This window comes from Talpa europaea (assembly GCF_964194135.1).
Source record: "Talpa europaea genome assembly, chromosome: 8".
Taxonomy (NCBI): domain Eukaryota; kingdom Metazoa; phylum Chordata; class Mammalia; order Eulipotyphla; family Talpidae; genus Talpa; species Talpa europaea.
This window is the reverse complement of record NC_140075.1, coordinates 120,976,692-121,003,438: the sequence shown is the minus strand read 5'-3', so window position 1 is coordinate 121,003,438 and position 26,747 is coordinate 120,976,692. Positions and strand designations below refer to the sequence as shown.

General features: G+C 56.8%; 2 protein-coding genes across 2 annotated transcripts in view; one reads left to right on the top strand and one right to left on the bottom strand.

Moving 5' to 3' along the window:
* TECPR2 (tectonin beta-propeller repeat containing 2) overlaps window positions 1–2,003 on the bottom strand; it is a gene marked incomplete at both ends in the record, with an annotated part of 33,069 nt that extends 31,066 nt beyond the window's left edge. Inside the window, one exon of the mRNA XM_084240338.1 lies at window positions 1,785–2,003. Within this exon, the coding sequence (XP_084096464.1) occupies window positions 1,785–2,003 (219 nt within the window). The remainder of the gene's footprint in view (window positions 1–1,784) is intronic.
* A 6,122-nt stretch (window positions 2,004–8,125) lies between these two features.
* Window positions 8,126–16,348, top strand: CINP (cyclin dependent kinase 2 interacting protein; the record flags this gene model as incomplete). Its single annotated transcript, XM_084240337.1, has 4 exons — window positions 8,126–8,307; window positions 10,377–10,506; window positions 15,138–15,267; window positions 15,972–16,348. Coding segments are annotated over 4 exons (645 nt in total), but the record flags the coding sequence as incomplete, so codon positions are not given.
* Window positions 16,349–26,747: the final 10,399 nt, after the last annotated feature.

The following is a 26,747-nucleotide window of genomic DNA, read 5'->3' as shown; positions in this document are numbered from 1 at the left end:
AATGAAGCAATTATTTTAAACCAGGTCTGTTGGCACAAATCCCCCTTATTTTCCTTCATCTGATATTTTAAATGTCATCTAACAGATGAGTGCTATTTTTTCTGGGTAAAGAATTCTGAGTTGATGATTCTTTTGTGAGTACTTAAAAACGCAGCGGCATTTCCCCAGCCTGTGTGGCTCCTGAGGATACAACTGCAGTCACTCAAATTACTATCCCTTACAGGTACCAGGACATTTTTCTGTGGCTGTTCTTTTTTGCCCGCCCACGATTTATTTATTCACACACATAAGAGCTTGGGTGCAGGCCAGAAGTGTGGGGAGGGGGTGTGTGTGTGAAGGGGTTCACCAGAGACAGAGTGGGGAGAACAGGTAGATCCACTGAAACACACTGCTGAGGGGAGTAGTGGGGAGATAGGAGAGGTCTGCAGTGCCCTGGGGGTCAGCTCCCTGGCCGGGGATCAAACTCATGTTGCAGTGGCTGTGGATCACTTCATAGCACTGAGATTTAACCCCTTTGGCCACCAGGGAGACCCTCTTTGGCCACTCTTAAGATTTTTCTTTGTTTTTAGTTTGTAGCAGCTATATTACGACATGTCTCGCAGGATCTCTGGTCTACCTTGCTGGATTCATATTCTTCACTGCAGAGTGTGAAGTGTTTGAGAGATTTCATGTTAACTCATAACTAGTTTTACATAATGTTCTTAAACGTTTGGGGGAATTTATCAGTCAAACCCATCAGCTATTAAAGAAAATAGCTCTTACATACATAAATGATTAATGTAAAGTCGAGTCAAACTGCCCAAGTTTTAAAAGTAGGCAGTGCCATTCACCAATGGCCTGACTGTGGCAGATCATGTAAGTTTTCAGGGCTTCAGTTGTCTCCCGGCAGAATGGGGCTGGTAGTAACACCGACCTCAGATGTTTACAGGAATGAGTTGATACACACAAAGATTTAGAATAACGCTTGCACAGCTGACCTCTCCTAGGAGTCTCGCCTACTGCAACCTCAGCAGTGCATTTCAGTAGATCTGATCGCCTGTTCTGCTCCCCATTCTGTCTCTTGTGAATTACCCCCACCCCTCTGGTTTGCACCCCAGTTATAAACCTTACAAAAAAAATAGAATAATGCCTGGCACAGGATAAAAGCTGCTGAGGGGAGTAGTGGGGAGATAGGAGAGGTCTGCAGTGCCCTGGGGGTCAGCTCCCTGGCCGGGGATCAACCACATCTGCTATTTAAAACAGAGTACAAAGGCTAAAGAAAAACTTCTAGCATTAGAACAGTAACTGGAATATAGATTAAAATACACATATTAACAAGCGTTTCTCTTAAGAGCTTTGTCTAGGTCTGTAAGGGAGCACCAATCACAGAGCCCCGAGCTGTGAGGGAGGAGCCACAAGCCATCGAGGCTGACTAAATAGGTGGGCATGATGGCGGTGCCACCACCACCTGACAGGGGCTAAGGCAGTGGCCCAGAGCAGGGGTCGCTGCGGTCCCCATGGCATGGAACGATATCGTGTAAGAGGCACATGTCTTGGAAACCAGCCAACATGACATCAATTCTTTTTTCATAAAAGTTTCCACACCACAGTGGGAGAGTATTAAAGGCAGCGAGTCAAGGTACCCTGCAAAACACAGCAGTTAGGAGAAAATGCCTACTTCCAAAGTTTTCTACTCTATGTTAGATGCTAAACTAGTCTCTTTAAAAAGAATGTGGGATTTCTGGAGACGGAAAAAAGGCTTAAAGCTCAAGCAGTGTTAGCTACAGCCACCTCAGCCAGCTCACCTCGAAGTTGTACTTCCTCATCTGGCTGAGGTGCCGGCAGTACAGGTAGAGCATGCCGATGCTGCTGCCCACGGCGATGTAGTCCCCGCTGGTGTCGAGGGCCGTGAGGTAGACCACAAGGGAGCGGAAGCCCTTCTGGATCTTGGTGGGGATGGCGTTGAGGAGATAGTACAGAGGGCAGAACTCTCTGAAGGTGACAGGCTCCGCCACCGACGCCATGGCCAGGTCTCCAGAGGGTGTTCAGGCAAGAGGAGCTGTGTTGATCCGGCATCTGGGGACCTGGGGGCTAAAGAACCAGGCGTTAAGGCTCATTCAGTGTCTGGTCACGTCAAAGAGAAGTCTAGTTTGACAGTGGCACAGGGAACGTCCCGGGAGTCAAATTCCGAGCGAGAGCTTACGCGTGAACACGAGCCAGCGCCCTGGGGCACTTTGTCACCACGGCCCGTCCTCGCACACCGCCTGGTCTCACCGAGCAGTGGAGGACCTGCAGTGCAGCCAAGCCCGCTGCGAGGAGCCAGCGGCCTGGGCCCAGGGCGACACCAAGGGCGTGCACCGTGTCTCACAGGCTCCACGGGGCACATGGGGAACGCGCCACTCCCGAGAGCACGGAGTGTGGAGGAGAACAGTGAGGACCCGGCCCTGCAAGGGGGAGCCCCTCTCAGACCCAGACTGGTGCCCCCTGAGGGGAGAAGCGGAGCTGCTGGCAACCCGGCCTCCTCGCCCTCACCCGGCCATGCACAGAGCGAAGGGCAAGGAGTCCATCGTTCACCTCCTGCCCGTCCTCCCCCACACTCAGGTGAAGGAACTGAGCCCCGAGGCTCCCCAGGCGCCGGAACCCACTGGGCCGGACCTGAACCTGCATCTCCCCGCCGCGTCCCGGCCTCCCCAGGTGCACAGTGGAGGGCAGCAGCTGCTCTGGACACCCTGGGCCGGGGTAGGCCCGGAGGGTATCGCAGCCCTACAGGTTCCACGGACACTTCCAGGCGTACCGAGTGGAAAGGTCCTGGGATGCTTGGGTGGGGTCCCCCGCCAACTGCGGGCTCTGTTTTTGAGGGGCCAGCCTGGCTTCCCGCTCCTCCCGCCGGGCGTGGCGCCGGCAGTCCCCTCTGCCTGGGGCACTGTCTTTCCACAATTCCAAACGCTCACTGTAAGCAAATGTAGACACAAAACAGCCCAAGGACGCCCGTCACGTGCTACAGGCACAGAGGGCCGGAGACACGCGTGTGGGCGCGTTGGTCACTGAATCGCAGGCACTGCCAGCTCCGTGACCACTCCCAGGGGATGACCGTTTTATCCTTTGCCCTCGCCACATGTGTGGCCGAGCCTGGTTCACTACGGCTGCAGCCTCCCCGGGCAGCGAGACAGGCCGAGCACGTCACAGATGTCAGCGAGGGCTGTTTCCGCCTGTCCCTTTAATTAGTGGTGGAATTATGACATTCGGAGTTCAAACGTCCACCCACATGACTGATGCTTTTATGGGCAGCTCCACGCCCAGGCAGGAGGGCGCCGTGCAGGCTGGGCCCAGCACTGGGCCCGCCGCGCCGACCTGCTCTTCCCTCAGCCTGCACACTCACCTGAGTGGCTTTGGCGGTTTTAAGCAGCCCCTGGAAGCGCCGCCACACGATGGTAGTACTGCCCGCTCCAGGGGGTCGGACACGGTCACGACTGCGCAGGTGGCGTCACCATCAAATTTTGAGTAAAAATCGTTTCAGCTGAAATCCTAGCGTCCCCCGCGCTAGCCCCAGACCCTAAACTCCGCACTCTCCCAGGCTGTGCCTGAGACAACGTCCTCCACGGCGCTGGCCCGTGCAGCCCTAGCCTCTGTAGCCCAGACACAGCAGACAGAATGACTTCCTGGACACGGAAGACCTCGGGCCCCCCGGGGCACGGACGAGAACGCGCAGAGAAAACCCACAGACCAGGACAGACACCGGCTCACTGTGGATCTGATACGGGAATTGTGTCCAACGCATCTCTGAGTGGGCAAAGGGCTGAACAGACACCGCTACAAAGAGGTACAGTCGGTACGGGAGAAACCGCTCACCTTCACCAACCATCACAAGTGAAAACCAGACTGGTGAGGGGCCATCACGCCCACCAGGATGTGCCACCAGACCTGCAGGTCCGGGTGCCCACGGACGGGAGAAAGCGCCACAGCCTTCTGGCAAAACCCGGCAGTTCCTCAAAAGGCGGACAGTGTGCACGTGACCAGCAACCCCACTCCTAGGAGAACCAGTATCTGTGTCTGCACAAAAGCCTGTGCACAAATGTCCATACCACTACTCAGAACAGCCCGAAGTGAACAGATGTCAGCGAGGACTGGCTGGCCCTGAAAAGAACAGAAGATGGTGAATCCATACAATGGGCTCGTTCTCCGCAGAACGAGGAGATGAAGCGCTGAGAGGAGGCGCAGCAGCGGAACGTGGCAAGACAGCATCCAGGGCACACCCACCCTCCAAACCCTCCAGGAAGTGGCGGGCAGTATGTCAGTTGCACAAGCAGGTTTTTTTTTAAATTTTGCTTTCCTAATTTTTCTTCTTTTTTGTCTCTTTTTTCTTTTTTGGTCTTACGGTCTCCTTTTAAAGTCTGGTTATGACAGCTGCTATCCTCTCGAGAGTGAAAATCTCATTCTGAACAGGAGGGTGGGGAAGTGGGCTCTGTGGCAGATGACCTTCCGCCACTTCCCTGACCCTGAGGCCCGGAGGGTGCTCTCCGTCCACACAGCCTCACTGCAGCTTTTCACCAGCCCCGGGTCATGCCGCCAAGGAGCCTGTGTTTGCAAAGTCCACCTCCTTCCAAAAAAGCAGCCCTCCACCAGGAGCCCTCGCCCGCCCTCAGCCACGCCGGTCCCCTCTGACTGAGATGGCATGAGGCAGGATCACAGCCACGCCGGGCTGGCTTCCCATCACCGTCCATGAGCTCTTTCCAGTGTCTGCCTGGAAATAGCTGCCACCCACAGAAGCTATTTCCCAGGCCCTCCCTCAGGGCTATCCTCCTGCCTCCTCCCCCAGGATGGCCTCCCAGTCAGCCCCCAAAAGGCAACTAGGGCCGCCCCTGCACCCACACCTGCTGGTGCCTCACGGGAAGCTCTCCCAGGGCAGGGCGGCATCTAATCCCCCACAGCACCTCGAGCCCGTGGGGGGGGGCAGACGGGAGCCTCCAGAGCCTCCCTGCTGCACGAAGGCGCACTGGACGTCATAAGCCAAGTGACCAAAGCAAAGCAAGGCCCGAGTGTCCGCAGCTGCCCGGACGCTGGGCGTGAGCGGGGCCGCCAGCCGCGGCAGAGTCTGCGGGTGCTGGGCCCTGGGTCGGGGACCCCTCGGCACTCCTGTCCCTCCCGGGCGCGAGGCCCCGCCTGCAGGAGCCACGAGCCCCGCGGGCAGCGCCGGCTCCGCGGGCGAGGCCGCCTCACCCACCAGGAAACGGGGCGCCACTGCGGGACGTCGCGGGCAAGCGCAGCGACAAAGGGCCCGGGAGGCAGCGCCGGGCCGCCCGCGCCCCTTCCCGGCCCGCGCCCCCCGCGGCCGGCGCCCACGGCGGGGAGGCAGCCGGAGCCGGCGGCCCCGCGGCAGGCGGGCTGGGGCGGCCGCCGCCGCGCAGGGAGGGCCGGGCCGGCCGGGCGAGCCCGTCGGGGCCGCCGCGCGGGGCGGGGAGGGGCGCGCGCCGGACTCACCTCCCGCGGCGGCCGCTCCGGACGCGTCGGCCCCGCCGGGCCGCGGGAGGCGGGGAGGGCTCCGGGCGCGGGGGCTGCCGGGAGCCGGTATCCCGGGCAACGCGCTCCGCCGCCGGCTAGAGCGGCCCCGCCGCCCGCGCGGGGAAGTGACGTCCGGCTTCCGGGGGGGGCGGCCGCGCGTCGCCTTCCGGGGGCAGCCGGGCCGCATGGCAGGTGCGCGGGGGCGGGGGCCGCGGGGGCGGGGGCCGCGGGGGCGGGGGCCGCGGCGGGCGGGAGCCGGGCGGCCGCGGGGAGGGCGCCTCGGGCCGGGCGGCCCACGGGGCGTTCCGCCGCGCGGAGAGCGGCTCGGCGGCGTCTTCCTGCACCCCCGGGCTGGGTTCGGACTCACTGCAGGCGAGGGCGCACCCCGGGCGTCCGCCATCGCGGGCCCCCGAGTGTGTAACGAGCGCGCCCCCTCCGTCCCCCCCAGCGGGCTCCGTGCGCCCCGCCCGCCCCCGCGCCGCCCTCCGTCCCCCCCGAGCGGGCTCCGTGCGCCCCGCCCGCCCCCGCGCCGCCCTCCGTCCCCCCCGAGCGGGCTCCGTGCGCCCCGCCCGCCCCCGCGCCGCCCTCCGTCCCCCCCGAGCGGGCTCCGTGCGCCCCGCCCGCCCCCGCGCCGCCCTCCGTCCCCCCCGAGCGGGCTCCGTGCGCCCCGCCCGCCCCCGCGCCGCCCTCCGTCCCCCCCGAGCGGGCTCCGTGCGCCCCGCCCGCCCCCGCGCCTCCCTCCGTCCCCCCCGAGCGGGCTCCGTGCGCCCCGCCCGCCCCCGCGCGGCCTCCCCGGGAAGGGAGCTCCGTGAAAATGCCCTGGTCGGCCTCGGCGCCCCGCGCCTCGTCCCCCACTCTTGGGATATTGTGGGTGCTCAGCAAACGTGGGCCAGCTGTGTAACCGGGAGATGAAGGCGAGATCGCTGTGCTGGTTGGGAGAGTGAGCGGGTGGGTGGGCACGCGCTGACAGGGAAAGCGCGGAGCAGAAGCAGCGGGTGAGCCGGGAAGAAGCGATGGGTGGGACGCAGGTAGGAGGCTGAGCCTGTTTGATGAGGTGGGTTTGGGGCTGGCGGCAGCTGTGCGCGCACCATCCCACCAGTGCGCGGTGTTGACGTGATATTTGGAAAGCTCCAAAGTAACCCAAGGATGGGGCAGGTTGCCAGGAGAACCAGGACTTGGAGAGGGGGTTGGAACTTTCAGTCAAACTGAGTCCCAGGGAGGGGAGGGGGCTGGAGGTTGAACCGGTCACCAGTGGCTGATGATGTACTCGGTTGTGCCTGTAGTAAAGACTTCATGAAAATCCACAAGGACGGGGTCCAGGCATCTGCGGGGTCAGGGAACGCGGGGGAATTCAGGGAGCATGGCTCCCTTGGAGGGCCTGGCAGTCTGCCCAGTGCACCCCTTCCCACCTGGCTCTTCCTGCTTCATACCCTTTTACGATAAACCTGCCATCTAATGAGTGAGAGCGTCTTCCTCAGTTCTTGAGCTTTCACCAAACCCAAAGACAGCCACAGACCACCCACCTCTTCCACAAGCCAGTCCACCCATGGCACAGCGGCATCCTGGACTTGGGAGTGACCTTTGACCTGTGGGATGGACGCTGTGGGACACTTGCTGGGCGCCAGGACCTCAGGGCTCAAGCGCTAAAGATAAATCTGGCGGCACATCCAGGCTCCCAGTTTATAAGTGAGCACACCGATGCCCCAGCCGTTAGTCACCTGGCTGCGATGGCACAGCTGACCCTGGTAGATTTGCGGTTCAGACCCCGTTGCCAGTCTTCAAGGTCCCCCAATGAAACTGTTGTAGTGTCCTGAGTTCCTTAAGGGGCTGCTCACAGAAGCGTGGCCCTGGGAGCCGTCAGGAGCTTCTGAAGGGAGAGTCTGAGGAGAGCAGCAGGCGTGGGCGGGCAGGGAGAGCTCAAACAGCTGAGTTGGCTTCTGGTGGTCTGGGGCTTGCCTCCCACAGGAGAGAGGGTCTCTGTACCTTGGCATTTGGGGGGATGCTCACTCAAGGAGGAAAGCGCTTTCTAGCAGAGAGCATGGCATGTGCAAAGGCCCAAGTTTTGAAGACCTGCCAGTGATTCCTTTCAGCTGGATGTGGGGGCGCGAGGTGGGGGTTGAGCTGTGTGGTGAGTAGAGAGGGAGCCAGGTTGGGAAGGACTCTGGACTTCCTCCTGCATCTTACGTGGGTAGTGACAAGTGGAGGTTGTCCTGTCACTGGGGTCCAGCCTTGTCACTGACTTGGAAAGATGAGCCCCTGTAAACCCGAAGTTTCTGAACAGGCATAAGGTCTCAAAAATGAGGCATGTGGTGGGAGAGCTGTAGCGGGGCGTGTGGGGGGCTCTGGTATTCTAGCTAAACACCCCAATTTTAACTCCCCAACCTCTCCAGTGCTCGAATGCTTAAGGTAGAACTCTGTAGAGGGTTTTTAGCTGGGAAAGAATTCAACGCTCACTGGTGAGTCTGAAAGGGTAAAAGCCATTTTCGTTTGTCTTGTTCCAGGAACTTCCATGTCCATCCAAACTTCTTAGGTTCCACAACTTTTATTCTCCAGGTGATGCAGCCTTTCAGGTAGCGCTACTGCTGAAAGTTGTAAAGACATTAGTTTTCAACTAAGATCATGAGTTTCATAACAATTACATTTCTTTTGTCTCCTGCCAGCAAAGACCCTTGAAAGTTCAACGCCCAGAAAGCCTGTCTTGTCTGTCAGCGCAAGAAAAATTAAGGACAATGCTGCTGATTGGCATAATTTGATCCTGAAATGGGAAAACCTCAATGATGCAGGTTTCGCTACTGCAAGTAACATTGCCAACCTGAAAATCAGCTTGTCGTAAGTACAGTGACGCCCCTTGCGCTCTTCCCCTGGAGCTTTTCAGGGCGGGACGGCAGTGTCGGCGACGGGGACGCGTGGTGACATCTGCCAGGGCGGGCTGTGTGTGCTGTTGGGCTACGAACCCTCCCGTTGTTCCTGACCGCGTCAGCTTATAAAGTTGTGAAAGTGAATCGGAGGCTGCGGCCTGCGCGTGGGATCTGGGAGGAGCGATCGCGGGCGGTGGGGCGTCTCATGCTGCTTGTGATTCTTTGAGGCTCGGTCCGCACCCCTGGCCAGCGCAGCTCCGGAGCCCTGTCCTTTCCTAGGGCTGAGGGTGAATGAAGGCCTTTGCTTGTAAGAGTCGGCCTTTTGTCCTCACGTCCAGGCCGCAGCCTCCAGGTCTGAAAGGTTCGATGGTGAAGGTGAAGGGGTGTCTCGTGGTTCGGCCACGCCTGTGACCTCTCTTTGCGCCTGCGCATGTGGGGTTTGGAAGAAGCCCCCAGCATGACTGCCCCAAGACAACGGCCCGCCCTGCGCGGTGGCGGTAGCGCCCGTGAGCCATTGGCTGACTGTGTGGCCATGTCTGATGCGGTCTGGGAGCCGCTAGGGAAGGACATCAAGTACCTGCATGGGGGTCCTCCCCACACATGCAGTCCCCATGCCCTTCCGCTCCCGGCGGAAGGTGATCACAGCTCATGTCTGCAGACCCTGCTCCTGCTCTCGTCGTGTCTCAGTCATGCTCGCTGCTGCTAGGGAGTAGCCAGGCCGCCGGGCCTTGCCGGCAAACCTGCTCCACGACTCGTCCCTCAGTGAGTCCCCGATACCCCACCATCTAAATGCACATGATGAGGGGACTTTGGGAAGATCCTGGGGAACTAGCCATGCACCAGCAGAGTTGGGATGTTAGTCCCAACCCACCCTTGGGAAGGGGCGGGCTGGAGGTGACCTGCTCTCCAGCTGTGCCTGCCTGGGGAAGCCTCTGTGAAGCCCAGGGTACTGCCGGGTGGTAAACAAAATGCACCGTGTGCAGACAGGCAGCACCCCAAACTCCACAAGACAGAGGCTGTGCCCTCCAGCGCCTTACCCTGCCTGTCTTCACTTGTTTTCATCACTTTCCTGCAGTGTCCTCACCAGTAAGCCAGTCTGGAGGCCTGTGAGCCCTTCCAGCAAACTCATCAAGCCTAGCGTGGGGACCCCACACTTTGTAGCCAGTCATTCAGGAGCGCAGGAACAGCCTGGCCTGGGATTGGCATCTGAAGTGGTTGGGGGGTGTCTTGGAGGACTGCGCTCTTCCACCTGTGGGGTCTGACACGGCCCAGGTAGACAGTGCAGGACAACCCACCATGCGCAGAGAGGTCCGGGCATCAGAGTGGACAGTCTCGAGGAGATACTTGGAATGTGTTTTTCTTAGCAATTTCTTTTTAAAAAGGTCAAAGGAATTACGAAAAGAAATCTTCTCGGCAGTTGCCAGTTCTGGTGGGAAGATTTGCTTGCGCTTTCCTGTACTTCATGGCTCAGTCATGACGCATGTGACACATCGTGTCTCGTCCAGCCGACCTTTCTCTGCAGCATGCGGTCTTTGCCTCCTGGGGCATGTTGAATTCCCTCAGGCACACACCCCTGCTCTCTGCCCCCTCTCCTGGGGCATCCTGCTCGCCGGTTCCATGAAGCAGTTCGCCCCAGCCTGCATGAGGCCCTCTGATGCTTCCTTTCCCATTTCATGTCTGATTTTCCCTTAAATGTTAACTGTGGCCCCTCCAGACTAACTTCACACCTGCAGGTGACCTCCAGTTCACCCAGAACATGCTGGGGTGAGCAGTGGGCCACATCTCACCCACCTCGTGCGCCTGGCACCACCTGCCCTGCACCGAGGAGGCCACAGTGCGAACCTGACTGGCTTGCTCTAGGCCAGTTAGGAACTGCCAGCTGCGGTCAGCGTGCACAGGGCCAGGAAGCACCTGTGGCATGGAACAGGCCCAGCGTGACTGCTACAGTTGTGGATGTCCAGTTTTCTGCTATATTTGTTGCTGTAACAAGATGAGGGGAACTTAGAGTGATTTTCCTCCTGTTTTTTCCATTCTGTCCAGGAGTAAAGATGAGATAGAACTAGAAGGCAGCAGCCCAGCTTGCGGAGACAATGTAGAAAAGATGCTTCCAGAATATAGCCTGGAGCTGGAGGCGCTGTGCGAGGAGCTGCGGGCCACCCTGGACGGCCTGGTGAGACGAGACCCACCCTGCGCTCACCGCCCCGCTTGGGCCCATGCGGTCCGGGCACTCCCTACTCAGACACGCCTCCCTTCCCAGCCTCCCTCCCCTGCCAGGCTGCGATGCCCCCTGCTGTGTGTGTCCTGCTCACATGAGGCTTGTGGCCCCTCTGCTGCGCAGCCCCACCTGCCAGGATGGGGCCGGAGCCTCGTGGCCAGGCCCCCACAGGACTTTGAGACCCTGAACATTGAACTTTGTGCCTCTTTCACATGTCATAGGATGTTCTTTTGATTTTTTTTACCACCATTGACAAAGGTAAAGCCCATTCCTGGCCTTGGGCCATTAAGAATTAGGCCATGGGCTGGGTTTGGCCTGTGGGTCCTCCCCTGGCATCTGAGAAACGCAACATGTTTGTTTCTGAGGGAATGACTGAATGTCAGTGCCCAGGTGTGGCTTCAACACCTGTCGTCGGCCAGAGCCAGGGAAAAGGCTGGGCACTTGCTTGCACTTGGAGAGCAAAAGTAACCTGTGGCAGTTGGACTCTTTCTGCTTTAGCCTTTGTGATGGAAGCGCTTCTAAAGCGTCAGGTCTGGGAATACTGTGCCCAGGAACATCTGTGGCGTGGTTCCCAGACCTGGAGAACAGCCTCCAAGTCAGGCCAAGCTCTGAGCGGGACCCGTGGCTTCTTTCAAGCTGCTCCTTAGGAAGGCAGGGGGTCAGGCGTGTGGCTCTGTGGGACCCTCAGGAAGGCAGGGGATCAGGCATGTGGCTCTGTGGGACCCTCAGGAAGGCAGGGGATCAGGCATGTGGCTCTGTGGGACCCTCAGGAAGGCAAGGGATCAGGCATGTGGCTCTGTGGGACCCTCAGGAAGGCAGGGGATCAGGCATGTGGCTCTGTGGGACCCTCAGGAAGGCAGGGGATCAGGCATGTGACTCTGTGGGACCTGCTCTTCACTTTGCTCCTCGTCCAGGGCAGTGTCTTACATGTGACTCTGGACGGGCGAGGATTTCACTCCAGGCCGGACCGTGCAGTGACACAAAGATGAGCTGTGGTGTAGTAATCATCTACTGATAGCTGGGCACTTTCTTGGTTTCTTTTTATTTCCAAAGTTGACCCAAATTCCTGTATTGAAATAACTGAACAGCCAGCAGCCTCCAGGCTGGGCCTGTCACCCAAAGCATCAGTTGCGGGTTGGTACCATCCATAGCATCCCAGTTCCCACTAGAGCCTCTTCCTCCTGGGCCTGCTGCGTTCCTGTCTGGCAGAAAACAGTGCAGAATCCCAAAACTGCTGCAAGGAGAAACCCTTTTTTTTTTTTTTTTTTTTTAAAGATTTATTTATTTATTTATACAAGCACTGGGTACAGTCAGAAGCGCGGGAGGGTGAGAGGATTCACCAGAGCCAGAGCGGGGAGCAGAGCAGGCAGAAGGACCAAAGTACACTGCTGAGGGGAGCAGCGGGCGGCAGGAGAGGTCTGCGCGCCATGCGGGACCCTCCTCCGGTGGCCGGGGAGCAGCCGGGGATCGAACCGGCGCTGCAGAGGCTGCGGGCAGCTTCACAGCCCAGCGCTCAACCGCTGCGCCACCGGGGAGGCCCAGAAACCCTTTTTTTCAAGTACAAAGTTAACTTTTCTTGTGATGGGGACTGTTGAGATCCGCTGGAGGCGGCCAAGTGTGTGATGCAGTGTTACAAGAAACACTGCCACGTTAACGTGACTTCTAGAAAATGTGCAAGGACAGCCTCGTTTTTAAGCGCCATTGGCCCCTTCAGCTCACAGGGCGCTCACAGCGCTCTCCCAGCACCCACAGAAGGGGTGTGGGGCGTGCGCGGGGAAGGGGGGTGCGCCCCTGCAGGTGAGAACTCAAAGCTGATGGCTTCCATCGCCCACCATTGTCTTCCCCACTAGTAGGGGTGCACCTTGGGCCCCTTCCTCAGCCCCCTGGCCCCTCTGAGAAGGGACAGCCTGGGAGGAATCTCAGAGCAGTTAGGAGGAAGCGTCACGGCCCTGAAAGCCCAGTCAGCAAGCCCGGAGGATGGGGCAGCAGCAGATGAAATGTGGGCCTGGATGTGGGCAGCGGCACCTGGTTTCTGGAAGCCCCCCAGAGGGTCCAGGTGAGGAAGGCCTGGCCAGCTGAAGGTGACCCCTGGGTTCTAAGTGACTGCAGTCAGCTAAGGTCTGGGCCATGCTGGTGAGTGCTGAAGAAACGCGGCGTCTCCCCCCACACCTGCCCCAGTCCAGAGCTCGCAGGCCGCAGAGCCTGCCCGCCCAGGGCTGCTCCTGTCAGGCCCTGCCCCACCAGGTCGTCCTGTGTGTTCTTTAACCCAGTGGACTTTATTTTTTAGGACAGTTTTAAATTTCCAGGGGAGTGGGGCAGATGGTGCGTGTCTGTGAAGCGCCCCAGCCACGCCCTCGCACTCACACCCGCTGCTTCCCCCTCAGCGGGTGCGTCATAGCAACACAGGGTCATTAGCAGCAGCGGCACAGTGGCCATCTCCCCTGGGCCCTCGTCCTGCCCAGGCGCCCACGCCGGACACCACATGGCCTAGTGCTCGCGTCTCCTTGGGCTCCCATGGGCGGCGGGGATGTCAAGGACTCCCCTGGCCTGGTCTGTGCTCTCAGTTCAGGCTGAGGAGCGGGGTGGGGCAGGGGAAGTGCCCTCCCCTCCAGGAGTCACGGGGCCGGCATCCCGAGGGGAGCCTGCGGATACGGCACCTGGAGTGTGTCTCCCATCTAATCCCGCAGCCGCTCGCCCACACGGTGCTGTGTGTGTTCTCTGTTGGGGTGTCACTCAGAGCTGCTTTCTTTTGTTCTTCAAACTGCCCCCTTTGGCTGTTGGGGGTTCTGTTGGCTCCTGTGTCCCTTGTCAGTTTGTCATTTTGGTTTTTCTTCACAGTCCTGGCATGGCAAGTTCCTCAGGCTCCTTGGTGCACGTCCTGCCTCCGCCCTGGAGTCAGCCATTTCTCCCCGGCGTCCTTGGAGCCTTTTATTGGAAAAAGGTGTTAAAAATCAAAATCTGGGACTTCTTGTTGGACACTGAATTTCTCACTATAGTGAATTTCAAATTGGTTTGGAAATAAGTTCTCATTTTATGCTCAGAATCAGATGTTGATGTTAAGGTTATTCATATTTTTCCTATTTTCCTCTGGTCTTCAAGTATTATTTTGGTTTTTGCACAAGGAGCCAGCGCGGCTCCTGCTGTGAGGCAGGTCTTCGGTGACACATTCGAGGGAGGCCACTCAGGCTGACGTAACGAGGCTCTGTCCTTGGCCGGCGGTGCTGGTGGCACAGACAGAGGCTGGAAATCCGGGCCAGGCCCTGCTGGCCTGAGTGGCCGTGGCAAGAGCAGGAGCCCAGGCCGAGGCTCCTCAGGTGGCTCTGGGGCTGTCTTCTCCCGTGCCCAGGCGGAAAGCGCCTCCCTCCAGTCTTCAGAGAAGATGTTTCCCAGACTTAGCTTTGTGTGTCCTGAGTGAGCTTCATCCTGGAGCTGGGGGTAGGGCGGTATTAGGGGTGCAGCCTCCACCTGAGCTGGATGAACACCCCAAGAGGGCTTCAGGCAGGAGGGCTGTGTGGCAGCAGCACTTGGTCTCTGTCAGCAGGAGCTCCAGAATGGAGCTGCCCTTCGGCCTGGTGTCATACCTCAGGTCCTGACCTCCGAGCTCTCAGAAGTGGGTGTATCAGGGAGCTGCCGCTGGTGCATCGGACAGTGGGCCTCCGGGTTTGGGCTCAGAAAGCGAGGTCTCGGGTCCTGGCCCTGTTCCTTCCAGCTCAGCAACCTTGAGAATGTTCCCAGCTGTGGTCAGCAACCAAGAGCCCAGCTCCTGGGGCTGGGCCAAGCGAGATAAAGAACCAGAGCGCCTGCGGGAAGGCGTGTGGTCCTGCGAAGACCGGTGCTAGCGGGGGCGGTGCTCGTCACCTCAGATGTGATGGGAGGGTGGCTGAAGGACTGAGGGCGAGAAATCAAGATTTGTGACGATTAATTATTCTTGTTCCCCCTCCAGACCTTTGCTAATTCTGTCTGAAGCCTTAGCTTCTTGACCCTTTTATTTAACAAGCCCTGGGCCTGTTCCCGCCGGGGGCTCACGGCTGCCAGCAGTGCCCCGTGAGCGGGTGCCCGGGCCCCTGTGCTGGCCCAGCGGGCAGTGGGGCACCCTTGCTGTGCCGCCAGCAGGAGCAGTATTGGGCGTGGTCCGAGCTGGCTGCGTGGCGGCCTGGCGGCATCGGGTTCATCAGGTTTCCTTCCTGCGTGCAACATGCCAGGCCCCCTTGTGTTGTTGCCATTCTATAAACGAGGAAACGGAGGCTGTTCGGGCACGTAGTAAGCTCTCTGAGCTCCTCTGATGCCGCCTCCTTGGACGCAAGAGCCCGCCTGCGACTCCGCAGATCGTGCCGTCAAAACCGGGCTCTGGGGCCATCCCAGGAAGTGGGGCTCGGCAAGCTCCTCCTCCAGGACTGGAAGTGGAGGTGACAGCTGAAGCATCCAGATTGAAGACGCCCTGGCAGCTGTGTGCTCAGAGCTCACGGTGTTGAGAGGACTTCGGTGTCACCAGTTACACATCTTAGCGTTGAAACCTTAAAACGTTCCTGAATCTGAGACCTCGGTCCATGTCAGAATTCTCACGGTCCCAATCAATGTCTTTTCAGACCAAAATACAGATGAAAATGGAAAGGCTGTCTGCAACCACCAAGGGCATCTGCGAGCTGGAAAATTACCACTATGGGGAGGAGACCAGGCGGCCCCCCCTCTTCCACACCTGGCCCACGGCCCACTTCTGTGAGTGCTCTGCGCTGCTCTGCAGAGCGTGGGCGCGCCGGCGCCTCAGAGGACACAGCTTTGAAATCCAAGCGCATCCACGGAGGGCGGGAGGCGGGAGGCGGGCACCCTAAGCTGCGCGTTTCTTCCTGCCTTTAAGGCCCGAAAAGTCAGCAAAGAATAGTAAAGGCTGTAAGCCCAGGCGCCGGGGGCCTTGCCAGCCCTTCAAAACGGGAGGGGGGGGTCCATTTCTGCCCGGGGAGGGAGTTTTTGTTTTTTTAGGGAGTAGGGAGTTTTACTTTTTGCTTTAAGTATAAATGGAGGTCATTTCAGCCGGACTGACGGAGGGAGGCTTCTGGGAAGGCGCACTGCTGCTTTAACGGGCTCTGAGAGATGAGGGCTGCCCTCGGCTTACTTAAAGGAAGGGCGACGCCTCCTGGTGCTGATTTGAGACCTTGCCTCTAAGTAAGGGAGAGGAGGTGAGATCCCTGCGGGCTGTGGCTGCGGCGGGCAGTGGTTGGAGGCAGGTGGCACTCCCGTCCTGGCCGCTGCTGAGACGTGAGTGGCAAAGGGCCGAATTCTTTCACGTCACAGGGTTCCCTAATTCCTGCCCGCTCCGGCTGGCGTGGGTGCTTGGCCGCTTGGCCCTCCTCTGCCCGGCAGATGCTGGTCCTGGGCAGGCCAGGCGCCTCTGCCCCCCGTTACAGGGCGCGCATGTGTTGCAGACGAGGTCTCCCGCCGGCTCGCGGACATGTACGGCCAGGAGCTGCGCCTGAAGCGCACCATCGTCGAGGAGCTCGCCCACACCAAGGCCCGCGGCCTCGTCCTCAGCTACTTGTCCATGTGGCTGCACCAGCCCTACGTGGAGAGCAACAGCAAGCTGCAGCTGGAGAGCCTGCTGCTCGAGACGGGCCACCGGCCGCTGTGACCTCCCGGGACACCCGGCCATCTCTGTGCCCGCCCCTGGCCGCCGCCTGCCATCCCAGGGCCCTCAGTCAGCGCACTTCTCCAGCACTCCCCCGCCCCCCGCCCGTGGGGGCCTCCGTCCCAGGCTGTGTGTGAAATAAACGAGCTCCTCCTGGCCAGGGGGACTGTGTTCGGAGCTGTGTGTGTTTTAATATGTGACACTTGTGTAGATGGCCCCAGTTCAGTATATTATTTTAAGTTTTAAAAGACTTTTGGGTCTCCCTGGTGGCGCAGGCGGTTGAGCGCCGCGCTGTGAAGCTGTCGGCAGCGTCTACAGCGTGGGTTCGATCCCTGCTGGCCAGCGAGAATCCCACATGGTGCAGCAGACCTCTCCTGTCTCCCCGCTGCTCCCCTCAGCAGTGTATTTCGGTCAGTCTGCCTGTTCTGTTCCCCACTCTGTCTCACCCTCCCGCGCATCTGGCCTGTACCCAGGTTCTTGTCTAAATGCGTCTGGCACAAACCTGCAGCTGGGCGGTGTGTGCAGCCAGGTGTTGGAGGGTGGCCTGCCATTGCCCCCCCCAAAGCAGACATGAGGGGCTGCATGCTGTGGGGTGTGGGTGTGGGGTGCAGTCCCAGGCCACGAAGTCCTGGGGCCCCAGGAACACGGCTGCCGGGAAGAGAAGGACTCCCAAAATAAAGGCTGGTGGGGGTGTGTTGAGACCCGTTGGGGCATCCTCAGTAGATACTCGGAAACCCCGACTTCAGGGACACGACGCATGGGGAAGCCCGTTCACTACAGGCTGATGGGTCGGGATTTCAGTCACAAACATCCCCAGACTTCCACCCTCAGGAGACCGGGAGGGCCCCGGCGGCCCGGGCGGGGGTCACCCCCACCTTACCAGAACGACGAGGGAGTCCGGGCCCCTCTCCCCAGCGGGCCTGGGGCCGCAGGTTCCCCCACGCGGTGGGCGCGGCTGGCGGGCAGGATCCGAGCCGGCCGGGAACCAGCAGCCCCTGGCAGGTGCGAGCTGCGTGCGCGGAACGGTCTCTGAAATGGGGATGAAGGCGCCCCCGGACGCCCCAAAAGCGAGGGTGCGCGCGGGGTGTCCGCCCCCGAGGCATCACCGGGTGGCCAGCGGGCGCCCAGGACCGCGGGCAGCTGGGAGGGGCGGCCTTCGGGGCGCTGTGGGGTGGGGGCCGGGCTGAAGCCCGACGCGCAGACATGGCGGTGGGCACCGAGCCCCGGGGCAGCCGCGCGTCAGCTCGTCCCTGGCGGCCGAGGGCGCATGGGGCCCAGGGAGGGGAGCCCTCGCGCCTCCTCCGTGGCACCCGTGGGCACCTGTGGGCGTGCGCGCCGAGGCGGCGCCGGAGTGGGGCGCCGGGCTAGCGCCCGAGGCCCGGGAGGAAGGAAGCTTCGCCAGGGCTCGGCCTGCTGGCCCGCCCTGCCTGGGCGAGACCACGCGGCTGATTCTGGTCCTGAGTTGTGAGCAGACGGGCCTCCCCCTGCAAGCCTGGCCCCCCTGGAGCCCTCTCTCTGGTGTGGCCACCAACGGTGTCTGGGGGGGGGGCACAGCTGGGCCCCGCCATCCCTGAGTGGCGTGTAAGCAAGAACACGTACCCCCTCACCCTTTCAAGCTGCTGGGTCCTCCAGGCCCACCCTGCAGTGGCCCCTCTGGAGGCGGCGCCAGCCACCGCCGGTTGCCCTTGGTATTTGTTCTCTGCTTCATCTAAGACTCGGCTGGCACTTGGCTGCCAGTTAGGGAGGCGTCGAACCTTCTTTGCAGCCGGGTGTGGCCGGGTGACTAGTGAGAGGCGAGCAGAGGCCGCGGGTGCACCTGCAGGTGCGGGGCCAGTGCGTGCTGGCGTGGAGGTGGAGAGCAGGCCAGAGGCGGGTCAGCGCTGGGGCCTGGTGCCCGCCGGGGGAATTTGGGGTCAGCGAGAACAGGCACTTAGCCAGGGCCAGGCACAACAGCAGGTCAGAGGAGGGTCTTTGACATGCTCTGGACTCGTGAGTGCTCTGTTCCTGACAAAGACCTCACTAATTAGAAAACAGCTGTGGGTGGTCCCCCTCCTTGCTCCTGCAGGAGGGTCCCGAGGTGAGGAAGGGTGTGCCTGGGCCGCCTCTGGAGCGAAGCAGCTCCCTGTCCTGCATGCTGCCAGCTCACTTCATCACCACCAGAGATGCGGTGGTCTGACTAAACACCCCCGAGTTCCTGGTGGAATCCCCACCCTCGCAGCTGATGGTATTGGGAGGTGGGCCCACTGGGAGGTGCCAAGTCATGTGTGGGGCCCTCGTGGTGGATTTAGTCCTCCTATGCCAGGCTCCAGGAACACCCCAGGTCTTGCCAGCTGCAGCCCCGGGGGGGGGGGGTGCAGCCTGGCAACAGCGCCCGCGCCCACCTGGCCATGAGGGAAATAAATAACTAAATAATTGCACTGGGGGCACAGGACTTAGAGAAAGCGCCAGCCAGCTCTCCCCGGCCACCGCAGCCAGAGAGGGACCCCACCGCCAGGCGCAGCGCACCGGCCTCTCCGGTCTCCCCGCTGCTCCCCACTCTCCGGCGCATCCTCTCCCCCGCCCCAGCTCTGGCCTGCACCCAGGGCTTGCATGCACGATAAGTAACTCCTGGGGAAAAAGAAGAGCCCCCCGCCCCCGCGGTGCCGGCAGGGGCGCACCGAGCCATCGCGGCGCAGGACCGAGGCGCGCCAGGAGCAGCGCCGGGAGGAGCCGAGGGGTGGAAGCAGACGCTCCCCCGGGGGGGGGGGGGCAGGGGTTGGCCGTGGAAACGCGCCGGGGGACCCCACATGGGAACCGAGATGATTTATTCTGGGGGGCGACGCGCTGGGTCCCTGGGATATTTCGGTTAAGCGCAGCGCGCAGGCCTGCGAGGAGACGCGCGGGGGGGTGCGCGGGGCTAGCGGGGCGCGCGGGCTGCGAGCCGGGGGCGCCCCCAGCTGCGGGAGAGTCTCCGCGTTCGCAGCCGCCGCGGGTCCCTCCCGAACTCGCCAGACGCGCGACCCTGCGCGGCCCCAGCAGGCCCGGGCGCGTGGGGCTCGGGCCAGGGCGCGGGTCTGTGGGGAGAGGCCGCGCTCGGCGGCTCGGCTCGGGCGCGGGGCCGCGGGGCCTGGCGGGGGCGGCGGGGCGGGGCGGGGCGGCCGCGGGCAGCTGGTCTCCCTGGCCGGGCGGGCGGGCGGGCAGCGGCGATGAGATCTGGAGCGGGGGGGGGGGGCGCAGTGAGCACCCCCGGGGCCGGGCGGCCCCCCGGAGCTGAGGGTCCCCGGCCTCAGCGCACCCGCGCGTGGGGGTGGCCGGCGCTGGGGCCGCGGCCCGGGGAGGGTCGCCCGCTGGCAGGAGCGGGTCCGCGCGGGGTCTGTCCTGAGGTCGCGCGGGTCACGGCGCAGGGGGCCGAGGCCCAGAGAAACCGGGGGGACTGTCCGGGGACGGCAAATGGAGGGGTCAGGGAAGATTGCGTCCCCATCCCCAACGCCTTAGTGGCAAACCTGCAGCTAGGAAAACTGGGGGCCTTGGGGAGCGTGGGCTTGGCGTCGGCCGCCTGAGGGTGGGCACCCGGGGGAAGGGCTTGTTCATGAGGCACACCTGCCGGGGGCTGAGAACATAAAGGCTGCCGAGAGAGCAAGGAGCGACGAGGAGCAACCAGAGCATCGCTGGAAAATAAGGTGCCGGGATTGGGGGTAGAGGGTCCAGGGGTAGCGGGTCCAGGGGGTAGACAAGGCTCAATGCTACTGGACCTTACATGAATAGAAGCTGCTATTCCTTAAGCCTATCTCACCCTCAGATAACCACCTCAACACTGGTGCCGAGCCAAAAAGGACTAGTAAGAGTAGACTCTCTATCCTTCTTAACCGCTCTAGTCCTCAACCTGATATTAATTTGATATTAATTTGTTGTAGAGTAATCTCTACAACAGCCAGCACTCCAATAACTAGAGATCATGCGGTACCAATAACCAACCAAGTACCTTATCTCTGTAAAGCCGCAATCCCCGCGGCTTGCTCACAAAAAACCCCAGCATCCCCGGTATCATCAATCACCCATCCCCCATCCACTAAAATTGAATACAATCTCTAACTTTTTATCATGAATACAATAAGCAACAAGTAACAGTTCTGCTAACATACCTAGCACAAATAAACTTAACACTAGGCCTCAGGATACTCTTCCATGGCTATGGCCGCTGCATAACCAAACACAACCCACATCCCACATAAATAAATTAAAAACACCATTATCCCTAAAAATGAACCACCACAATTTAATACAATAGTACACCCCACCCCACCACTAACAATCAACCCCAACCCGCCATAAATTTGGAGAAGGTTTTGAAGAAAACCCAACAAACCTTACCACCAAAATAGTACTTAAACATAATAAATGTTATTCCCACATGGACTCTCACCATGACAAACTGTTGTAGAGCAGCCCCGATACAAAACGGGGTGCCTGACTGTGGCTCCTCACCCGCGCGCTTAAAAGGACTTATCAATGCTCTACTGCAGGCACACGTGAAAGGTTCATAAAAGGTTTATTCACAAGGGAAGGGGAAAGGAGGAAATGTCCAGCTCTGGGAGAAAAGTGGGAGACAAAGTTTTAAATGTTTCCTACCCGATCCGCCGATCAGGAATCCCAAATGGCGCTCTGAGAGCTGGCGCGAGCCAGGAGCCGTGAAGCCAGGAGGCAAGCGACAGCGAGCCCCCCCCAAGGCCAACGTGTTTGGTTTTTTTATCCAACCTGGCTGCCCAACTCCACGCTTAGGTCCCAGCCACCCTCCCCTTGGTGGTGATGGGATTTGTCTTTCCCAATGTCTTGATGGCTTTAGTCTGGAGTGGGGGTGGGGTCCACAAAGCCTGTATGGGATTAGCTCAGGACATCCTTTCCCCCTAACACAATGACATGAGAAATCATCGTAATTCAACTACAAGAATTCTAATGACAAATATCCGAAAGACACACCCACTAATAAAAATCGTCAACAGCTCACTCATCGACCTACCAGCACCATCGAACATCTCATCATGATGAAACTTGGGCTCACTGCTTGGAATCTGCCTAATCCGACAAATCCTCGCCGGACTATTCCTGGCAATACACTACACCTCAGACACAATAACAGCCTTCTCCTCAAGTGCCAATGCCAACTATCTATAAATAATTAACAGGTAATAAGAACGAGAGGAGACAAGTAACCAGGTAAGCTTACTGGAAAGTGTGCTTGGACTAACCAAAGTGTAGCTTAAACAATAGCATCTGCCTTACGCCCAGAAGATTTCATTACAGTGACCACTTTGAACTCAAGCTAGCCCCGCGAACAGACTACAGTTACAACTAACACATAAACAAAACATTTATCAAAATTTAAGTATAGGAGATAGAAATTTTTTTTTTGAAGATTTATTTTTATTTATTTGTTTGTTTATATAAGCATTGGGTACAGTCGGGAGGGTGAGAGAATTCACCAGAGCCAGAGCGGGGAGCAGAGCAGGCAGAAGGACCGAAGGACACTGCTGAGGGGAGCAGCGGGCGGCAGGAGAGGTCTGCGCGCCATGTGGGACCCTCCTCCGGTGGCCGGGGAGCAGCCAGGGATTGAACCGGCGCTGCAGAGGCTGTGGGCAGCTTCGCAACCCAGCGCTCAACTGCTGCGCCACCGGGGAGGCCCGAGATAGAAATATTTTTAAGGCGCTATAGAAAAAGTACCACAAAGGACCGAGTGGAAAAAAATTTAAATTAATGAACAGCAAAGCTTCCCCTTTTACCTTTTGCATAATGAGTTAACTAGAAAACCTCAGCAAAGAGAACTTGTTAAGTGCCCCGAAAGCAGACGAGCTACCTGCGAGCAGCGTGTCAGAGGGAACTCATCTATGTGGCAAAACAGTGAGCAGACTCTCAGGTAGAGGTGAAAAGCCTATCGAGCCTGGTGCTAGCTGGTTGTCCAGAAAAGAATATTAGTTCAACTTTATACAAAAAAAAAAAAAAAACTTAAAAATATATTTTTAAAACGATTTATTTATTTATATAAGCACTGGGTACAGTCAGAAATGCGGGGGGTGGGGGGTGTGAGAGAATTCACCAGAGCCAGAGTGGGGAGCAGAACAGGCAGAAGGACCGAAGCACACTGCTGAGGGGAGCAGCGGGCGGCGGGAGAGGTCTGCACACCATGTGGGACCCTCGCCCGTGGCCGGGGATCAAACCGGCACTGCAGAGGCCGCGGGCAGCTTCGCAACCCAGCGCTCAACTGTTGCACCACCAGGGGAGGCCCAAACCTTTAAAAATTGTAAGATTTAATGTTAACCTAAAGAGGTACAGCCCTTTAGACACAGGATACAACCTTCAATGAACAGTAAGTATAAAAAATTGTCATAGTTGGCCTAAAAGCAGCCATCAATTAAGAAAGCGTTCAAGCTCTGCAATAAAAATACTTTAATTCCAACAATATAACTAACTCCCAAACTTCAACTGGACCAATCTATATCAAAATAGAAGAAATACTGTTAATATGAGTAACAAGAATTATTTCTCCCTGCACAAACCTGTATCAGATCGGATAGCCCACGGATAGTTAACAAACTAATAACTTATATATAAAACACTTATTACACAAACTGTTAATCCAACACAGGTGTGCTACAACCAAAGGAAAGATTAAAAGAAGTAAAAGGAACTCGGCAAGGGCCTCCCGGGTGGTGCAGCGGTTGAGCGCTGGGTTGCGAAGCTGCCTGCAGCCTCTGAGGCGCCGGTTCGATCCCCGGCTGCTCCCCGGCCACCGGAGGAGGGTCCCGCATGGCGCGCAGACCTCTCCTGCCGCCCGCTGCTCCCCTCAGCAGTGTCCTTCGGTCCTTCTGCCCGCTCTGCTCCCCGCTCTGGCTCTGGTGAATTCTCTCACCCTCCCGCGCTTCTGACTGTACCCAGTGCTTGTATAAATGAACAAACAAATAAATAAATAAAAACATGCCTCTATAAAAAAAAGTATATTAATTAAAAAAAAAAAAAAGGAACTTGGCAAACACAAACCTCGCCTGTTTACCAAAAACATCACCTCTGGCATTAATAGTATCAGAGGCACTGCCTGCCCAGTGACATAAGTTAAACGGCCGTGGTATCCTGACCGTGCAAAGGTAGCATAACCACCTGTTCTTTTTTATTTATTTATTTATTTATTTATTTTTTAAATAATAAATTTTATTTATAAAATTTATAAAATTTTATTTATAAAATTCCCCAATACAATTGCAAACGCCCCATTCTGACCCCAATCCCTCCCCTCCCGCCCCCCACCCCCCAAAAAGTGTCTCTGGTTCATAGTTTTTTGTTGATTTTGATTTTCACTTTCTTATATTCATTTTCCTGGTCCCTTATTTAAGTTTTCTAGATTCCTGCTATGAGTGAGACCATCCGGTATTTTTCTTTTTCTTTTTGGCTTATTTCGCTGAGCATGATCCCTTCCATGTTGCTGCAAATTGCATGTGTTTATCTTTTTTGAATGCTGAGTAATATTCCATGGTGTATATGTACCACATCTTCTTGATCCAGTCATCTATTTTTGGGCATTTGGGCTGTTTCCAAAGCTTAGCTATTGTAAATAGTGCTGCTATAAACATAGGGGTGCAGGTGTTCTTTGGAATTGATGTTTCTGTGTCCTTTGGGTAAATACCTAGGAGTGGAATTGGTGGATCATATGGAAGCTCTATGTTTAGTAGGTCCAGAAATCTCCACACAGCTCTCCATAGTATAACCATCTGTTCTTTAATGAAGGACTTGTATGAATGGACACACGGGGGTTTAACTGTCTCTTCCTTCCAATCAGTGAAATGGACCTTCCCTTGAAGAGGCGGGAATAACAAAATAAGACGAGAAGTCCCTTTGGAGCTTTAATTAACTAACTCAAGAAAACAATAATATAACCCGACAGGCAACAACTCAACTATAACTGAGTTAACAATTTCGGTTGGGGTGACCTCGGGACATAAAACAAGCTCTGAGAGATTTTAGTTAAGACCTACAAGTCAAAACCTGTAAAAAAATCACAACTGATCCAATAAATTTTGATCAACAGAACAAGTTACCCTAGGGATAACAGCGCAATCCTATTTAAGAGTCCATATTGACAATAGTGTTGACGACCTTGATGTTGGATCAGGACATCCCAATGGTGCAACTGCTATTAATGGTGCGTTTGTCCAACGATTAAAGTCCTATGTGATCTGAGTTCAGACCGGAGCAATCCAGGTCATTTTCTATTACTTATTTATCCCAATACGAAAGGACAAGAGAAATAAGGCCAACCCTACACGAGAGCCTTAAAATTAATAGATGATTTCATCTTAATCTAGTAATTTATAATAACATTGCCCAAGAAAAGGGCTTCGTTAGGGTGGCAGAGCCTGGTTATTGCGTAAAACTTAAACCTTTATATTCAGAGGTTCAATTCCTCTCCCTAACAACATGTACATAATTAACCTCCTAACCCTAATTGTACCAATCCTACTTGCTGTAGCATTCCTTACGCTAATTGAACGAAGTGTTAGGGTATATACAACTATGAAAAGGCCCCAATATCGCAGGACCATATGGATTACTACAACCAATCACCGATGCTGTAAAACTATTCACTAAAGAACCACTACGACCACTAACCTCATCAATCTCCATATTTATTATCACTCCAATCCTAGCCCTAACATTAGCACTAACCATACGGATCCCCCTCCCAATACCAGACCCACAAATCAACATGAACCTAGGTGTCCTGTTCATACCAGCAGGATCAAGCCCAGCTGTATACTCCATTCTATGGTTAGGTCGCGCCTCCAACTCCAAATACACATTAATTGGCGCTCTGCGAGCAGTAGCACAAACCATTTCACACGCAGTAACACTAGCTATCATTCTACTATCCGTTCTACTAATAAGCAGATCCTTTTCACTATCAAACCTAATTATCACACCAGAATACACCTGACTCCTATTCTCATCATGCCAGCTAGCTATAATGTGATTTATCTCAACCCTAGCAGAAACAAACCGGGCCCCGTTCGATCCAACAGAAGGAGAAGCAGAATCAGTGTCAGGATTCAACGTAGCATACGCAGCAGGCCCATTTGCTTTATTTTTCCTAGCAGAATATGCAAACATCACAATGAATGTCCTAACCACAGTCTTATTTCTGGGAGCATTTCACAACCCATATATGCCAGAACTATGTTCAATTAACTTCATAATCAAAGCACTGATTCAGGGCCTCCCCGGTGGCGCAGTGGTTGAGCGCTGGGTTGCGAAACTGCGCACGGCCTCTGTGGCGCCGGTTCGATCCCCGGCTGCTCCCCGACCACCGGAGGAGGGTCCCACATGGCGTGCAGACCTCTCCTGCCGCCCGCTGCTCCCCTCAGCAGTGTCCTTCGGTCCTTCTGCCTGCTCTGCTCCCCGCTCTGGCTCTGGTGAATTCTCTCACCCTCCCGCGCTTCTGACTGTACCCAGTGCATGTATAAACAAAACAAACAAACCAGCAAACAAATAAATAAAGCATGCCTCTATTAAAAAAAAATAAAATAAAAATAAAAAAAAAAACAAAAAAAAAAAAACAAAGCACTGATTCAACCATCTCATTCCCGTGGGTGCGCGTTTCACACCCATGACTCCCATATGACCAACTAAGCACCTGCTGTGAAAAAACTTCCTACCATGAACATTGGCACTGTGCGTAGGACATGTATCCCTGCCAGCGCTCCTATCCGGAATCCCACCACAAACATAAGAAATATGTCTGATAAAAGAGTTACCCTCCCCGGTGGCGCAGCAGTTGAGCGCTGGGTTGCGAAGCTGCCCGCGGCCTCTGCGGTGCCGGTTCGATCCTCGGCTGCTCCCCGGCCACTGGAGGAGGGTCCCACATGGCGCGCAGACCTCTCCTGCCGCCCGCTGCTCCCCTCAGCAGTGTCCTTCGGTCCTTCTGCCTGCTCTGCTCCCCGCTCTGGCTCTGGTGAATTCTCTCACCCTCCCGCGCTTCTGACTGTACCCAGTGCATGTATAAACAAACAAACAAATAAATAAAGCATGCCTCTATTAAAAAAAATTAAAAAAAAGAGTTACTTTGATAGAGTAAATTATAGAGTTTCAAGCCCTCTTATTTCTAGAATTGCAGGACTTGAACCTGCTCCTAAGAATTCAAAAATCTTCATGCTACTACATTACACCATATTCTACAGTAAGGTTAGCTAAATAAGCTATCGAGCCCATACCCCGAAAATGCTGGTTTATATCCTTCCGGTACTAATAAATCCACTAGTATTTTCCTTAATCTCATTCACCACAGTACTAGGTACAATAATTGTACTAATTAACTCCCACTGACTAATAATCTGAATCAGATTTGAAATAAATATACTAGCAGTTATCCCAATCCTAATAAAAAAATTCAACCCACGCTCAATAGAAGCAGCAACAAAATACTTCTTAACACAAGCCTGAATGCTATTAATGCTAGCCATCATCATTAATCTGACATACTCAGGCCAATGAACTACAATAAAGATAAGAAACCATATCGCTTCCATAATAATAACAATCGCCTTAATCACAAAAG